Consider the following 18893-nt stretch of genomic DNA (forward strand, 5'->3'; position numbering starts at 1 on the left):
CTTAAACGCGACGCGGATTTGTGAATAAAACCTTCATTAAGCACCTTCCTTTCCTCCCGGCTAAAAAATCCCTATGGTCAAAGCCTAAATGTATAAAGGGAAAAGAGGATTCAAGTAAAAGATATTTATTTTTCCGAGTGAATTAGGAGAGGTGATGGGAAAAAATTAATCGAATCGATAAAATTATTTTGAGCAAAATCATAAACGGCCGAAAACACCCGTCAGTACACAAAACAGAGAAACAATATTAACCCTTCCTCAATAAAAAAATGGGAATTACAAACTTTCCTTTGAAACCCGTTTGCACCTTCTTGAGTACTTCCTGGGAAACACCAAAGAGATGATGGTGTCGGAGAATACTCTTTTTTTGTTTTATCTTAATTTTATTAATTTATTTTTTTTTATGTCTGTTTCAGCCCTTTTTCTTGATCTTCCATATTAGGTAGTGTAACAGCGAGGTAGCTAACATTCAGTATTACACGGACGAGAGTGAATGTCCTCTCTTGTAATAAAATCGTTATATTTGTCTCTTTGGCTCTGACACCCAACAAGTTGCTGAACCAAAGAAAAATGTCTATTTGACCTTCCACACAGAAATGACAAAATGAAATAGAATGCTAGATCAGTTGTCGCAACTTGCTACACTAAACGACGTCACTAACCGACTCATCTGCAGCGTTGGAATCCTTTATTCCAGGCCGCTTGTATTTGTTGAAACGTTGCCAGAGTTCCGTTCAGAATCTCACATACTCTGACAGCCTCAGAAAAGTTAAACGAATATCTTGGGTTAAAAGAAGCGTGGGTAATATTTGTAATACTCCTTCCACCCTTTGACAGTAAAATGAGACTTGTATCTAAGAAAGAATAAAAAAGAAAGTGGAATGGAGTTTTAGTCAGTAAATAGTCGGGAAATATTGCAGCTTTGATTCTCGTCAAGGAATAAAAACATTGATTGTATTCCTACTTAATTTGGCTGTGTGTTTACCGAGTTATGGACGCACTCGGAAATCTGAGATTAACTGATCTTTCACTAAACTATGAAATGCCAATTTTTCTGGATTGACAGAAAACACTGTACGCCGAATTTTCCTTATTGATTTCCCGCAAATTATTCAGCTCTTTTTGACACCCTACTCGCAACATCTAAACATGGGAGAGGGGATGCAAAGTGCCCGAGCTGACTTTAACCATTTATAACCATTTATAACATATATAAGGAAAAAGCTGCCAAACTTTACAACCTGACCTAAAAATCATCTGGAAGCTATTTGATATGACACATCATTGTACTCGTAACTTGACGTTTTCACGGCAACCTGTATTATTTGGTGTGTGCAGCTCATTTCTTGAAGATCAAACTCTTGATGTATTTCCTTTTAATCCCCCAAGCAACCTTTGTAGTATTACTGATATATCAAAGAAAAAGTCAATTACGTTACTTACTAACGTTACAATGGTCGTCAATATAGGACAGGACGGCGATCTGCAGGGGACAGCGGACACTTCGTAATATAGCGGAGCTGCGTAACTGACACACTGAGCCGTCTTTACATATGTTCTGTTAAACGAGAAAAAGTTCGAATCAACAGAGGAATATCTGTATAATTAATAAAAGTAATTCTTTATCTTTCCAGCCGAACATTCCTCTAACAACATATCTGCGTTATTTGCGATCTTTCTTTTCATGAAGGCAATAAAAAAGCACTGAAAACTGTTTAACAATCTAGCACGCCATGAAACCAACAAACGTATAACGAAACGTTCAAACGAATGGGATGCCAGTCAATCGCAGGGTTACCCCAAACAACCCCCAACATTAAATTCGGCGGTGCCTATTTATACACCTTGGTGGAGAGAGGCACTGTGAGAGTAAAGTGTCTTGCCCAAGAACACAACACAATGATCTGAACCAGGACTGCAACACGGACCGCTTGATTCGGTGGGGAACGCACTAACCATGAGGTCATCGTGCCTCCCGAAAAAACCTAATTTATATAATATTTGATTTTTCATAAAGAAACCTTCGAAGGATTAGCTGTGTACAAAAAATATCAATGTAATGCTTATTTTTGATGGTCCTTTGCTCCGAAGTAACTCTGTTCGTGTGTAAATTATTATTTTCAAATTAGTTCTCAATCAGTTTCAACTCTATTATTGAATAATAGCTGGCAAAATTTTTATTCAAAACATATTTAATAAGTTGTTTTTTCACACACCAATGACCTCCCGAAACTACCTATAGGAACAGGCCTGCTGAATTCAAAAGTAACAAGGGTCGCTTGTTTCCTGTGGAACTTAACGTGAAACGCTCATACAAAGTGCTAATCGATATCCGGGAGTAAAGTGATCTCCTTATTCTTTCCGAGACCGGACCGATGGGTTGTTATGTAACTCAATCTTGTCGTCGACTTACCAGAAAAGTGAAGTAATCAAAGGCGCTTCGTCCTTTGAAGTCCATTGGAAACTGGCTCGCTTCTGAGTTACTTAGCTCACAAAGAAACTTTCCATCGCTTGAAGATCTTCCCCCAAAGTTGAATGAAGCACATCGCTTATTCCTCAAGCAGAGAGACCCACAAATAAGCGAGCTTTCCGCATAATGCGTCGACAAAATGTGATCAAAGAGGGAGAATCCCTCCATAACGAGGAAAAATCTAGATCTGTTATCTCCCGGCCTAAGGTCTTTTAAGGCAGTCAAGATGAACCAGTTTGGTATTGTAAGCAGAACGGTGATGAACAGAGGAGAAAACGTGTCCATTGTAGTCTCCTTATCACGCACAGTGGTGTCCTGTATCGTGAGTATTCTTGATTATTCTTTCGTCGATGAGATTTCCATGCACCTGTCGCAAATTTGAATAAGTAATAATATGAAAGCCAGTGCAATTTAGGATTTCTATTACAAGTGATTATTGAAAATTCTCTCAAAATTGTACGAAAAAAGATGCTCGAGCTTTCATGCGATTACTCATTAATCATGTAATTGCGAACAATGCCAACGAGGGTGCATAAATGATAAATTTGCCTGCTCTCAGCCAATCACAATGAGTAATTTTCACAGTCATACAGTATTACAAATATATAGAGCAAATGACGAGCATACAATTTTGCAACAAAACAAATTTCAGTTTTATAAATGACCGCTGCAGTTACAGTACTTTGGATCTTAATGACAATGCTATGTCAGGGAAAAAAGCCGCGTTAATATATATAGAGGATATTACACGGTGGCGAGAAGATATGAATTTTACGTTCATGATATGTCTTCAAGCTAACGAGTAATGTTCTTTTTATTACATAGACATACGGATGACAGCGTTTTTGATGATTTTCCGAAGATTTCCGAAAATTCTCTCAGACTTGTCTGAAGGTCTCAAGAACGTTGCCGAACATTTTTCGAAAATTTTTGAAGATTACCGAAGACTTTCGAGGAAGACCCGAAGATGTTTCGATCATTCACCAGCGAATTTAAGTACAATTTAAGAGACAAACTTGATATCAGTGAAATCACCCATATCTTCACTAGTGAGGATATGGAAAATACGCCACTCGAGTCCCGGATGTGGTTTCGTATGAATTTTACGAGTGGAGTATTTTCTTCTTCACCCCTTCTACGACTGAAACTTACAATACTTGTGCAGAGCGCGGCCGCGCGCGGTCTGGGTACCACAATTTAAAAAAGCTCAAGGCGTTCCTTGCTGCCTCTTTCGTTCGTGGCGTGCTACGGTCGACCACAGCTTCGTTTTATAAATTATTTATATGGCGTTTTCACATATTCGAGTTCCTTATGGGGGATTCTTCATCGGATAACGTAATTTGTATTTGAGTTCGTTATGTTTATCATCTTTTCGACAGAGGATGGTCGCTTTTCCAGCGGATTGAGCGAGATGTTTACCTGGGCTCTCATTTGCACCGAATCCATTACTAAAGTAAAGGCATGTGTCATTGACCGCCTTTTTGTCCTTTGGGACAACGTGAATAAGTCGGCTCCGTCTCTGCGTTAGAAAAGCGCATAGAAGTGTCTATCGCAAAGGCTGTCTCAGTTGTTCTGGCCAAGTTCTTTTCTTCGGGAGGTCTTGTTTCCTTGCAAGAGCCTTCAAACAAGAACGTCGATTCTAATTCCCCGAGCAACCAAACAGACGAGGAGGTCCCGGGCCCTTCCAATCGGGGTGAACGCTTCTCCTCACCAGAGGAGGATTTTGAGCTCTCTTCAGAGCTTCTCAATCTTACAACCAAGGCTTTCACTAAGCCTCTGACCAAAGAGAAATGGAAAGATCTGTCAGCGAGTTACCCTCCAATCAAGGGGACGGAGGGATCTATGCGTGCGTTCACCATGGAAGCTGGCACGAAGGAGGAGATCAGGAAATCTCACGGGCGTCGGAAAACCAAGGAGGTATTTTCTTTTGATGATGGCCTAGCTGAGCAGCAGGGGCCTTTCCTCACAGTGGCTAGGCCAATTCTGACAGCGTTGATGAATCTTGACTCCTCCCCTAATGACGAAGGGGAAGGGGGAACTGACCCCGAGGTTGTCCGGGAGATGCTGGAGGATGCTCTAGGTTCTGCTGGGTAATGCAAACGCCCGTTTGAATGTCTGGAGACAGCGACGTTTCTCAGATTACCTAATGGATCTGGGCAGACGGCCTCTTCGTGAGGGTATACCAACAGATAGGCATCTGTTCCCACACCAGTTCCATGAAAAAATAAAGAGTGAGCATGACCATAGCTTCCACCTCCAAGCTGATCTGCAAACCGAAGGCAGGCCCTAAGCCATGGACTGGTTCCCAGTCCTTTCGTGACTCTGCCTCATTTACACGGGGACAGCAGTCCAGAGCAGACAGGAAGAGGAAATGGGCCTACAAGCCTGGAGGCTCCAGTGCTAAGTACAGCAAAAACAATGGAGGTGCCAGACGAGCGTCAGATTCTACCCAGTCCGCTAGCAACAGCAGCTGACTATCTGTCATCTGCTCCTCCCCTTTCACTCTCGGACAATCAAATGGCAAACAGACTCGGAACTTTCTTAACAAATTGGAACTTGGGGCCTGTTCGCACTACGCGAAATTTTGTCTGATTTGCCAAAAAATCTGTCAACACGCAGCCATTTCTAGTGCGAACGATTTTTTGAACCCACCAAAATTTTTGCAAACGCAAAGATTCCGTCGACAAGCTTTGGAGGCTGTAAAAATTTTGTCAGGCGAGAAAATCCTTTGTTCCTCGACATCCATCCGTCATTGGGTCATCAAATTTCGCAACATATCGATTACGAAGAGAACGTGACCGTATGACTTCCCGCCATTTTAATTGAGCTAGATGGACCCGCATAGAAGCAACATCGATCCATGGTACTTCAATTATTATGGCTCGCAATGCTACCAAGATCAAGATCAGGGTAATCAAAGTTATTACGATTCCCAAATCGCTACGCAACAGCAGTACTTCTTACAGTTTCCATCGCAGCAGACTCGAGCGGATTCACAATGTATCCACATCCGCTGAACACAGCATCCACATCCGTAACATCCACTGAAGATCAGACAACTGCTGCAGCTATTGGAAGCACAGAAAACACGAAAAAGGGAAAAAAGAGAAAAAACGCCAAGTATGAAACCTTCCCTTTAAGACATGTCACGACATCTTGATGGTAAATTGATCAAACTACTAACTGAAATCCGTCACTAAAAAAATTTCGCATCTTCATGTGCGAACAGGATTACGAAAACAAAAAATTGGTGATCACAAAATTTTCAGTTTTTTTGCAAACGCTAAACTCAAATTTTCGTCTTAGTGCGAACAGGGCCTTGCTCACAACGGACAAATGGATTCTTCAAGCTGTTTCAGGGTACAAAATACCTTTCCTCAGACCCCCGCGTCAGTGGCGGGCTCGTCCGACAGTCGCCCAGGAAGGACAGCCGACGGAGCTAATGAAGGGGCAATTCAGTCTCTAATTTCCAAGGGTGCCGTTTCAGTAGTGGATCCCTGCCCACAACAGTTCATTTCAAGACTCTTTCTAGTGGAGAAAGGACCAGGGACAGGAGAGTTCCGCCCTGTGATCAACCTAAAGGCACTAAACAGATTTCTTCCAAAGGAGAAGTTCAAAATGGAGGGGCTCCATACCGCTCGCTCTCTTCTGCGCAAGGGCGACTATATGATGAAACTCGACCTCAAGGACTATGTAGTCCCGATGCACCCGGAGTCGAGGAAATATCTTCGTTTCCAGTTTAAGGGAACAATTTACGAGTTCCGTTGCCTCCCATTCGGCCTCTCCCTGGCTCCCCGAGTCTTCACCAGGATCCTCTGTCCGATTGTTGCCAAACTGCGTTCAGAAGGGATACGAACAGTCATCTACTTGGACGATCTTCTCCTGATCCACCATCAGAAGGACACATTGAGCGAGATTTTCCTTTATGTGCGGAGACTTTTGTCCAGCCTGGGTTTCATAGTGAAACTGGAGAAATGCTCTTCGTAACCAACTCGTCGCTTAGTCTTTCTGGGTTCGGTACTAGACACAACTTACATGTCAGTTGCCCTTCCAGAGGAAAAGATCAATCGGATACAGGGAGCATGCCAGGAAGTACTAGAGTCTCAGTCAACACCACTCGGCGGACTGTTGAGACTCTTGGGCTGCATGAGCCACGCCGCACGGACGGGACTGTGGGTAGCGCCATTACATTACAGAGCCTTGCAACGCCAGCAGACTCTGCTTCTCCACCAGTTCAGATGGAGACCGAGGTGTCAGATATCATTGTCTCAACCCTCCCTGGAGGACCTGAGATGGTGGGTGTCCTCAGCTCCGCACGATCGCAACAGTCAGGACATCACTCTTCCTCCGTTCGACCCTTCCACCAGGACCGATGCATCCTTACTGGGCTGGGGCGAAACCTGCAATGGCATGTCGACCGGGGGACGCTGGAGCGTGGAGGAGGCAGAACAGCACATCAATTGTTTGGAACTCAAAGCAGCCATTCTAGCTTTGAAGGCATTCCTGTAAGTAGGAATGCAGCCACCACCCCAGAGTCTGGACCACCACCCCCCACGTCATATCCTTCTTGAAATGGACAATACAACCGCCGTGGCCTATGTGAAAAGGAGGGGGGCACTCGGTCACCATCTCTGTCCATACTGGCCTTGGAGCTGTGGTCCTTCCTGCTGACCCAAGGTTCATGGGTGACAGCCCGTCACTTACCGGGAGTGTTGAATGTGGAAGCAGACGCAGTTTCGAGGGAATTCAAAATGCGCACAGAGTGGATGCTTCGGAAGGATGTCTTTCGGGCATAACACATCATTTCTATGTTCCGGAGGTAGATCTGTTCGCGTCGCGTTTGAACCATCACCTGCCTCTTTATGTATCGTGACTTCCCGACCCCGGTGCTTCAGCGGTGGATGCCTTTCAACAGGACTGGAGCCAGTGGAAGAGTTTCATCCACCCACCAGTTGTGCTACTACCTCGAATTCTTCAGAAAGTGAGAAGCGATAAAGCAACCGCCCCACTAGTAGCCCCAGACTGGCCAGGTCAACCATAGTATGCTCAGATTCAGCTGATGCTGACAGGTACACCGTACCCACTTCCCAAGGAGAAGTCACTGCTGTCTCTGCCTTTCGACCAAGAGGCAGTTCACCCGCTGTGGCGGACGTCTCTCAATCTGACTGTATGGCCGATATCGGGTCAGCCTACCAGGCGGCAGGTTTCCCTAAAGAGGTGACTAATGTCCTCCTAGCGTCATGGTCCCAGTCAAACAAGAAGCGTTACCAGGGTCCTTGGCGGGCATGGTCCAATTGGTGTTCTTCCAGAGGCCTGTGCCCCGTCTCAACACCTGTCACATATGTGTTGACCTTCTTGACAGACAGTGACAAATCATTCCCTAGAATATAGAACTCTTGCAGTCTATAAGTCTGCTATTTCACAGGGACACCTGCCTGTGGTTCAGACTAGGCTTGGAGACCTTCCAGTGGTTTCTCGTTTTATGAAGGGAATTTTTCGCATGAAGCCACCAACTCCTCGATTGAGCTCAACCTGGGATGTTAAGCGCTTGCTCGAGTTTCTTGCAACCCTGGATCCACCTGTTGGCCTTACACTAAAAATGCTATCTCTGAAATTAGTAGCATTACTGGCCTTGACTTCTTCTGCTCGTGCACATGAATTGATTAAACTGGATCTGGACTTTGTCTCCATCAAGAGTGATTCCTGGGAATTCTCTTTGGCTGAACACTTAAAGGTGTCAAGACCTGGTCACCCGGCTAGGAAAATTTATCTGCCTGCCTTCCCAGGCAATCCTAAGATTTGCGTAGTTAAAACCTTACAGGAGTATCGATGCAGGAGGGAGACCAGGCGAAAATCTTCTTGCCTCCTGACTTCATTTGTCAGACCGTTTAAACCCATCTCAAGTCAGACTATGTCCAGATGGCTGAGGAAAACTATGCAGCTAGCAGGAATTGCTTGCCGCTTTACTGGTCAGTCCACTAGGAGTGCCTCTACGTCTGCAGCTGCACGAGCGGGTGTCCCTTTGGATACTATTCTGGTAGCAGCGGATTGGTCCTCGTCAGAGACATTCAAGCGCTTTTACCTGAGATCACCTGACAAGGGGGAGTTTGTTAGGGCAGTACTCTCTGTTGTATCAGAGTAACTGGCCCATGGAACACGTTTTACTTTATCTTAAGGACACAGATACATTTTCAGTAGGTGACCCACCTTTTTTCTGTGGGCCATTAGTTTTGTTATCAGTGTTGTTGTTTATCGGGTGTCTGAGTACTTCTATACCGGTTTCTGTACTATGTATTGAGAACTACAACTGTCCCGGAAAGTTTTCTGTTTTGTAGCCTTATGTAGGTTTTCAGTGGGAGTTTCGCATATCAGTTAATAGATAGGGCTATTTAGCCTGGTTTATGTTGAGGATTATGGTTCTCATGCCAGTAACCCTTAAAGTCTGCACAAGTATTGTGAGTATCAGTCATAGAGGGGGTGAAGAAGAAATTATATTTCCCCGGAGGGAAGGTACTTACCTGACGGGGAGATGTAGTTCTTCGAACTCCCTTGGAGACTGATACAAGCAATACTGTTCCCCTACCAGTGTTGGTTTTCTGTTCCTCCCCTCCCTGTTACTGTCATTCGGGACCTTCGCATTACTCTCTCAACTGGGGAAGCAAGGAACGCCTTGAACCTTTGTGTGCCTTAAACGCATCTAATCCATCTATAATAGTTTTAAAAAGAAAAGCGTCAACATGTTTTGCTTGATATGCGATAATTTTGATCTAGATGTTTGCAACATCTCAAGATCGCGTAAAGCGCCCTACCTAGAATTGAAGACTAGTCTTGTGCAGACATGCAGCTGTGCTCCATCACAGAACTGGACGACGTTAGCGGCTGAGGGGTGTCTCAGGCTCATAAATATACTAAATATAAACGTGTTTCTGCCAGATTAGGAAAATGTGGAAAAAGTAGATCTTAACTACGGTTATTGGAATCCACAAAGAAAACTTGGGATAGCCAATACTTTTTCCGAGATAATTAGCCTTGAATCTCCAAGAAAACTGCTGACGTTAGCATTTTTCAGAAAAAAAAAAAAACAGGAAAAGATATTTCTTCACAGATTTTCCAAGAGTTCGCCTTTACATGCAGAAAACTAAACAAATTAATAAAAATCTTAAACTACATGGTAAATGGTAACATAAAAACAACTTTTGGTATGTTTTTAATAACAAAATCGTCGCAACAGCGCTTTTAGCGTCCCTGGACAGCTCTCCCCTGGCTTGGCCAAAATACAGTCTACATAGTTTTTCCTCACAGCAAGAAACTATTTACGTGTAAAATAGGCTTGCCAATTCCATTTCATGACATAAAATGTAGCCGTAATCACACGTTTTCAAAAGTTAAATGAGTTGTTTCATCCTTTCGAAAACTTTGCCGGTTGCCCGTTACATTTGTTCCTGTTACCTCCCTAAGAAGTCAAACATTGACGTCTCTCGCACTTATTACCATTACTTCCTGTGCACTCTTTGTCAGTCTGTTGCCGCCTTTCGCAAAATTTGATGGCATTTCAGGCAGCGAAAGACACAAGTGTCCCGTTTTATCTGATCTAAACATGCGTTCCCCCATTAATTTTTCCCCTAAATTTCGCGTTTCCTGTCAAATTTTTACCTAAATATCCAGTATCCTGAAAACCCCCTAGTAGGGCCTCAGTGATGAACTGGAACACCTGATCAAGAGCCTGATACTGTCTATCGGTTTTTTTTTCTCTTTTTAATACAATGCACGCCTCCCCTCTCCCCCATCACCCCACAAAACATAACCTACAAAATAACTCAAATTTCCAAGCATAAGTTCATATTCAAATCATTCCGGGAAAGCCAGTTACTTGTTTACCGAAATGCGTAAAATGGTTTTGAAGCCGCTTATTACATTTTCACTTCCTACCCACCCTACCCCTACCGATTGGAATGTGCACTTGTTACGTGTAACGCAATCTGTGGAATAATAGGGGTGGCGAATGGTCCTTCAAAACCCACGGTCTCGCAAAATTTTCGCTGAATCTCACGGATCTCGCAGTCTCGTTTTTTGGCGGTTATGTGCGTCTCACACTGAGAGTCTCGATTTTTGTCACAAAGCTGTCTCGCAGTCTCGATTTTTTTCAAGGCTTAGAAAGTCGTTAAGTACCGATTTGTTTATTTTTTTTTTATAAAGTTAAATGACATCACAACATCTTAGAACCTGAACGCCTTGAGTTCGCATTTAAAACACTTTGAAGTCTCGGTCTCGCAATTGAAGAGGTCAAAATGTCTCGGGCTCGCAAATAAAAACGCTAATCTCGTCGTCTCGCAAAGTCTCGCATTTACCATTCGCCACCCCTAATAATGGCGAGTGCACGACAAATTGAAACAGAACTGAGCTTAAACGAGTTCTTGATGAGAATCCTCGACTAAAAGGAAGATTTTAAAGGCTGTTAACAGACTTTTGGGTCAATTAGGATCTCAGCAAATTGTTACACTTCTTGTAAACGGCGGCTTATGAGACGAAAGACAAATAATATTGATAGATGTTATGACGCGGGGACTCCGTATAAATAGGGCTCCCCCCGGTTCCCCCCACCGTTCGATTAAATTAATATACGAAATTTTCAACATGGCGGACATTAGGCTGATGGCAGGCGAGAGTCAAATTTGCTTCTTTCCTTTAAAAAATACAATCTTTATCAATAAACAATAAAAGCATACTTCAAACCTTAGTGTATTCTTGTGTTATTCTTGGTTTACATGAAGAAAATTGAGTGTAGTTTACCTGAACACTTCTAGGCGTTTTCGATTGTGCGCCATTTGTTTCAATATCTACCCTAGCACTAGCTTTCCCCGGGTTTTCCTTTGTTCTGATTCCTCCCCTGTTCTTTTGAGACTTACTATTGGTCTGTGTATACTTTCATAAATATAACGAGCTCTTTCATTGGTGCTAGCGATGGTGCAAGGTTCGAATAAAATTAGAGGGATTTCCTTGTAGTAAACAGAACCCTTTTTGAGCTATTTTTTTGTAAAAAAAATACCTCTTAGTCGGCGCGTCGGGTATGTTATGGACGGGTCAATGGCGAGTGAGTGAGTGAGTGAGTGAGTGAGTGAGAGATGTATGTATGTCACACCAATCAGATTGGATCTACTATGAACAGCCAATCAAATTTCTTGTTGTAAAGGTAAATGGTACGTGAGAAACACAAGGTATGTTTAAACACAAGGACTTTGGTAATTGAAAAATAAAGAGTGACGTGTATGTTGCCGGTTTGTGATTTTTAGTCCGGTTTGGAGGGGAGTGTGACAGTTACATACGTACACTGGGTTGTTTTAGAGTGCATAATTTTCAGTGTAATGGTGGCTAGTTATGAACGAGATGAGTATTGAGTTTTGAAGCATTTCATGAGTAGTAGGCAAATGGCACGAGATATTTTTATTTTTAATTACAAAGGGTAACTTGATACTTTTGTTTTTCACAAGGAGTTAATTCAATTAGAGGTCACGAATCGTCGCTTCTAGTTCTTAGGACATGTTTTAGAGGAGACGAGACTATTTAGATTGAAGCAGTTCTAACGTTTACAATAGTAAGTGCAGGTAACGATTGTTTTGTTCTTATTGCATGCAAATATAACGAGATATTTTTATTTTTTAGTTACAATGGGTAATTTGACACTCTTGTTTTTCACAAGGTAGTAAATTCAATTAGAGCTGACGAATCGTCACCATTTGTTCCCACGAGATGTTTACTATTTTTAGTTACAAATGGTAACTCGACACTTTTGTTTTTCATATGGGAGTAAATTCAATTAGAGCTTACAAGTTATCGGCTATTGTTCCCAGGATATTAAACAAAAAAGAAGCTTTCATTTCTAGAGTGTTTTTACGTGTCTGCAGTAGCAGTTTAATATTTTTATTTGATGGGCATTTTATGACATTCTTTTCAGTCCGATATTTTTAAAGGTAAAAAGTATGAAAACTGTTCAAATGTTCTTTGAAGACTGTGTGGCACCAAGTTAAAGTGCAATTTAATTAAATCAGACTTTCAACGTGTCAGAGAGGTTTTTTCTCTTTCTGTCAATTTTCGGTGAAGTAGTGTTGTTGCGTTGTGTTGTGTAAAAAGGGTAAACTTACGACTCGTATAAAATGCGAAAAGTTCCCTTAACTCGAGTATTTTTGAGCAAAAATTCCTCTTGGGGGCTGGAAGGGCTCCCGAGGGGGTACTCCCAGAAAAATTGGTTGGGGGTGTGCAGCCCGCTTCCCAAAACCCTTACCCTATTTCTGACCAAAATCTGCGATATTCCTTACCCTATTTATGACCTGACCAAAAATTCGAAACCCTATTTACGACCTGACCCTCAAATCAAAATCCTGCTTCAGACCTGCGTTATAATTAGCTCCCTAGTTCAAACGAATGTTAAATTACCGTAAACATATAAATTTGTGAAGGGCTTTTGTTGATTTTCTTTTCGATAATGATGAAAAAGTGGCTTTTTCTTAAAGGGCTTTTGTTGATTTTCTTTTCGATAATGATGAAAAAGTGGCTTTTTCTTAAAGCATACCCATATCAAGGCTAGAGTGCACAAACCGTACCCTATTTATGACCAAAATGACCAAAATCAGCTGAAATCGATACCCTATTTATGACCAAAACGGCTGAAAAACCATACCCTTCGGGGCCGCACAGACCTATATAGCCCATATAAGGGAGTCCCCCCCCCCCTCCGGGGGAAGGGCTACGTGATCGGTGAGTGAGGGATTTATGCATGTGCGCGTGTCAGACCAATCACAGTGTGGTTTGTATCAAAGAACGAATAAAATTGCCTGTTAGAAAATAAGATGGTATCTACATTAATCTGGAGACGTGTCAGATTACTGTAGTTTGTTCAGTCAAACATTTTATGGCTTACTATTTAGTTATCTTACCATTACCGATGTAACATCGTATGTACATCATAAACTCCCAGTTTCTTTCTTGCTGTACATCGCAACCAAAAAAACTTGTCAAATCAACCAAATCATTACTCTAAACAGTTCCATGAATGCTCCTATCTCCGAGACTTATAGTTCACAAAAAAAATAACTCTTGCACGCCTTGCGTGCCTATGTTCGCAATCGTGCTTGTGCAAAGAAAGCTAAGTGCGATCAGTAGAGAGTCTACAAGTAGAGACGAAAGGAAAAACCTCGCAAACCGCAATTAAGTTTGAATTTTCAGTTCGGTTTCGGTAAAGAAGAAGAGATGAGAGCCACAAGCGAGAGATTCGTTCGGCTAGGCAATATGGCCGATCTTAGATCTGGTCGAACCAATGCCGATTTCCTGATCGCTCTCATGGATCGTTATGAGGGGAAAAGCGGCCCAGATGACAAAGAAATGCACTCGGTTGAAGTGCAAGCGAATGTCACTGAATCTGTCTTTGAGCTTTATGCCGAAAGAGAAGCCAAAAAGACCGACTTCCAGTGTCAGTGGCCGTGTGGGGAAGCTCCACCATGTAAACAGATTTTGTCCCCTGCTCGTGAGGATGAAAATTTTTTTGTCTGTGGACAGGACAGTCTTACTGTTCTGCTACAGGAAACTGCCACAAGATGTGTATGTGGTTTGCAATGCGGTTTCGATGGGACTGCAGCTATGGATGGGCATGTACTGAGGACAGAGTTGTACTACATGAAGGGGCACAGAGTCAAGTGGGCTAGCTCGTCCATACTTGGCAACAGGTACACTGCCAATAGACCAATTTCGATATATTAAAATTCAGCCAAACACAATAGATCTCAGCACGAGGCTATGGGGAATAAACCCCAGAAACTCTGTATTTATTCCCCAGAGCCTCGTACTGAGGTCTATTGTTTTAGGCTGAATTTTAATATATCGAAATTGGTCTGTTGCAGATAACACAATTATTTATATTTTTATCACAGTGCTGCTCTTTCAGTAGCAAACAAGCTTACTTTTAAGCTAGTCATTTCACGATTTAGAAATAATTATTTCCTTCTTGAATTAGTCGTGTAGTTGTTTCACCAGATGTCCCCGGAATGCAGGAATGGGTATGAGGTCTTACACCAACAAATCTGAGTTGTGTTTGACTTCGCTGTTATCAATTGAGAATGAATAGAGCTTATTGTACTACAACAAGTAATACCCTTGTTGTAGTTACATTTACAGTCGCAAAAAGGATTCAAGGCATGACTACTGATTTATTATCGGTTTATCCGTATTTCTTTTCATGCACCGGTGGCACTCTCCTTGGAATTTGGTATTACATATATACGTTACGTGTAAACATCCTGTGATTTGCTTGCAAAACCACAACACTGCACTAACTGTTACACAGGATTAGGGAAGAACTGTTAACAATGGCTTGTCCATCCTTTTTTTTTTTAGGTTGGTTCATGGTTTTATGAGCTCTGGCTTGCTTGAAAGCCAGTACCAAGGCTTTGCTGAGGCTGCAGAACCTGGCAATGTTGGAGACAAGTATATTGATTTTGGTGAGCTCTTGATATAGTCAATGTTTCTTTGTGAAATACTATTAACTATGATGGGAAAACATTTTATAATTATTATAGTAAACTATGATAACAAACTAGCACACTGAAGACTGAATTTCCATCATGCCCTCATTACAGCTGTATGTACTTATAAGTGCTGAAATTGGTAATTGTACATAAACAAAAGTGCAATTATTTTTACTGTTATCATTGTACTTCAGTTCACATTACATCATTATCATTATCATAGTTTTCATCTTCATCATTACCTTTTTTTGAGTGAGGAGGTAATGGTTTGTTACTGTTGGTGTTCTTTTTGGAATGTAATTATGTCAGTACCTGTATTGAAACCTGTGCCTTTTTTTTTGTAGTGTATGACAAACTGCAGAGGCATCAACAGCAAGCAGTATATGTGAGGTCCAAAACACTGATTCATACAAGGACAGGAATGGAGCTGTAAGTCAGTGATCATCATCATCATTAATCCTTATTGCCTCCAGAGGGACATGGGGCGTACCAAATTATAGAAGCCTATTGTGGATAACCTGTTTATTGATTTTGGGTTTTAAATGGGCAATAGCAGTGCAATATTAAATTAAAATCCAAAGACATGTCTTAGTACATTATGGTAACTGGGCCTTCCTGTCTCCAGTGGTCACTTACAGTGAAGCATTACTATGTTATAGGTCCCAACATGTGCTGGCTACTCAAACGGTGACCAAAGCAGAGTTTCGGAGCTCCCAAACACATGAGTTTGAGGCTATTAAAAAAATTATCCCTGTTGTGCAAGCTAAAGGTATTTACAGTCGCACCATTTGTCATGCGTCTAGATTACATGTATTTCTCTCAATGTAACAGTAGTTTATTAACATATACTTGTATATCTTTCAGGACTCAATGTGATAGAAGTGGCACATGACTTTTTGCCAAAAATAAAAAACTGGCTTTTACAGCAGAACATACAAAATTCTTTTGACACTTGGCATGGTAAGAAATTAATTACGTGATGATTCAATTCATATTGCAACATTAAGAACATGATTTTACTTATTATTACTGGCACTTGTAACATATTTTAAGTAGATTTGAAAACAAGACAATACATGGTGTGTCATGGCATTGCAACTTCTTTAGAATTAAAATCATAAGCCTTGTCTTCCAGTGAATCAGTAATCTTACTTTGTTTCACCTCATTTCTTGTTGCTTTTTGGGAATGAAGGGAGTGGCAAAGGCCATGAAAGAAATAAGTAGTGGCGCACAGAAATGGGAAGGTGAAAAGTGGTATTCGGAGCTATCAGACAAGTGTACGTACTGCAATCTTTCTTTTCCTAGTCAACAAAATAGTATATTTAGGTACAACCCCTCAGGGGTAGTCAGGTTTATTGAGATGCATCACTGTTATTGAATTTCCCAATATTTTTTAGAGGCCAGTGTTAAACGGCACTTCTACTCCATGAAGAATTGCACAAGTCCAGATGATCTGAGGAGGAGACTGCCCACAGTAGTTGATCACTATCAGGTACAGCACTCTACTACATGATCAGGTTTGAAAAGGTCAAGAAAACTGATTGATATCAGTTATTGAAATGTAAGCAAGGATTTCTGAGAGTAACAACTAATCCTAGTGTTTAATTAAATTTTTAAAAAATCTGGAATGTAACCACTCATTATTGTAGGGCAACCATGGTAGATTTGATCCCGAGTCAAAGTGCAAGAAACCTGGATACCAGTGCAGCAAGACTAAAATTACAAATGCAAGAGCAGTGGCTGCCCTGCACAAATTTATTTTAGAATCAAAGGTGTACAAGGTTTGCTGAGGACTACTATCTGGTATATTAGCAGCCATTGGTATTTCTTCTGTGTTTGGTAGTAAGCCTTTAGCTCATCATGCCAAAGAACACGAACAATGAGCAAATAATTTCCAAGAAAGGTTTTGACAAATCATCACAAAGCTACTTTAACAGTGAACCATTTCTATAATTGCAGTGTCGTGGCACTTACTGGGTGGAGTCTTTCAACAATTGCGTTCAGACACATCTACTGCCCAAAGAGAATTTACTTTGCTGACCGCACTTTCAACATGCGCATTTCTCTGGCAGAAATGGATTGGGTAAGTCACAGACAGGTAGATTGGGAAGGTGCTTGCCTTTAATAATCTGCATACATACCAGGGTGATCCACCCACCTGCCCCCTCCCTACCAGTATACTTTATATACTCAATGTGCAGATAAAGTGGCTTACTGATTTTGTATGCCAATGGTAAATATCCCATGTTTCAGTTCATCAAATTTAACATGTATGGCTGATATTATGTACACTGTTACTGCTATTGTTTCATTGCAGAATGAAAATGTTAACAGAGAAGCAACCTCAGTCAGTTTGTTGCAGGATGTGCGCTGACCAAATCGCAGAACAGGTCACAAAAATCTTTGCCCCAAAACATTTCTATTCAGGGAGGCTGTCGGGAGTAGATTTTTCCAGGTGAACTACTGAGTATTGTGGAGCAAGATGGATGACTAACATGCAAGACCTGTTTCAAAAAGGCTCTTTTTTGAAAGAGCCACATACCTGCATTGCACTCAGTGGGAAAAGTCCTGTAGGGTCATACTTACCTGGTATGACATTGCACACTCCAGTTGACAATACCAATATACAAGGCACCTGCATTGCACTCAGCGGGAAAAATCCTGTAGGGTCGTACTTACTTGGCACGACATTGTGCTCTATGGGTCAAAAACCAAAGGCTGCTCTAGGAGCCACCAAGTTAAATAAAAGTCATGATCAACAGACTGCCATAAAGAGTTACTCTGCTTGTTTATTACATTTTCAAACTTTGTTATGTGAACCATATGACTGGCTCTATCCGTAAAGAGAACCTTTATTTCAAGGATACTGCAAATGAACTTTGCTTTACAGTACTGTAAAACAATTTTCATATTACCTGGATTGCATTTATCTCTTTCCCAAAACAATGTCATTAAGTCACATTTTAAAGTTAATTAACAGATAGACCCAGCACCACACAGCTTGAATGATTCCTTCTGTACAATTCTGTTTAGTATAGGTCTATAAACCATTCAAAGCTCCACAAAGTGTCACTAGACATATAGCAATAATACAAGGCGGGGGCAGCTGAGCATTTTGAAACATGGGGGGGGGGGGGGGAGGCTCATTGTTAAGCCAAGCGCATACCACTTGTCTCACAATGAAAACCACGGACTAAAAACGTTTCAGGCTTCGCTTCATTTAAAATGACTACGGAGACAACCATCACCTTCGGACCAGAGACGTATCACCTGAGAGCAACGGTAGCTTTACTGCGCATAATTTCACGCGTGATTAGCGCGCGCGCTTTAAAAAATGGAGGCTTTTTCTGTACGGCTGGACCTCGCCATAGAGGTGAACCGTCATTTTCTCGCAAACGAGTATGGTGACCTATCATTTTTTCTGTTGTTTTGAATTGAATAATATATTTCTCTGTGTAAAATAAATATGGACCAATTCTCAGTGTAGAACAAAAAACAATCGTCGGAAACGTGAATTTAGCAAGTAATCGTGACTGGGATTTATTGGATGTAAACAAGGTGCTGTTGCTCCTAAACGAACATGGGGATCCCTCATTTTTATTTCAAAATTTCACTTCCTATAATATAAACAATCAATAGGCAAAATTTCACAAAAATCTCAAAGCAGGTTCTATTTCAGTGGAATTACCTTAAATTTCTACTGCAGATGTTTTCTGTCTAGGTTCCAGAACTCCATTGAGGTGTACCATTGATACAGTATAAATAGCTTTCCAAAATATTTTAACGGTTATACTTTTGAAAACGTATGTTGACTAGCATACCAAACGTCAAGTTCATAAAATGCATGTTTTGAAAATGTTTATCACCCCTGTTTGTTTTATATTTTTGATCAAGCTACGATGGCCGAA

General features: G+C 41.5%; 1 protein-coding gene across 3 annotated transcripts; it reads left to right on the plus strand.

Annotated features, from left to right (window-relative positions):
* Positions 1-13029: 13029 nt before the first annotated feature.
* On the plus strand, positions 13030-18886 carry LOC145496706 (uncharacterized). Of its 3 annotated transcripts, XM_081476440.1 has the most exons (8): positions 13030-14187; positions 14855-14958; positions 15330-15414; positions 15645-15754; positions 15850-15945; positions 16383-16477; positions 16945-17068; positions 17303-18886. In XM_081476440.1, the coding sequence occupies exons 1-7, from the start codon at positions 13715-13717 to the stop codon at positions 17023-17025; spliced, it is 1044 nt and encodes a 347-aa protein (XP_081332566.1). In that variant the 5' UTR covers positions 13030-13714; the 3' UTR covers positions 17026-17068; positions 17303-18886. The 3 variants fall into 3 exon arrangements, with proteins under 3 accessions (XP_081332566.1, XP_081332565.1, XP_081332567.1); XM_081476439.1 differs by having other exon boundaries at positions 16945-18886; XM_081476441.1 differs by lacking the exon at positions 15850-15945 and having other exon boundaries at positions 16945-18886.
* The last annotated feature ends 7 nt before the right edge of the window (positions 18887-18893 follow it).

This window comes from Orbicella franksi, chromosome 9, assembly GCF_964199315.1.
Source record: "Orbicella franksi chromosome 9, jaOrbFran1.1, whole genome shotgun sequence".
Classification (NCBI taxonomy): Eukaryota; Metazoa; Cnidaria; class Anthozoa; order Scleractinia; family Merulinidae; genus Orbicella; species Orbicella franksi.

Coding starts and splice junctions, on each gene's coding strand:
- LOC145496706 (XM_081476439.1), top strand. CDS start 13,715: ATGAGAGCCACAAGCGAGAGATTCGTTCGGCTAGGCAATATGGCCGAT. Junction 14,188..14,854: donor TCGTCCATACTTGGCAACAG/GTACACTGCCAA, acceptor TTTTTTTTTTAG/GTTGGTTCATGGTTTTATGA. Junction 15,755..15,849: donor CCCTGTTGTGCAAGCTAAAG/GTATTTACAGTC, acceptor TATATCTTTCAG/GACTCAATGTGATAGAAGTG.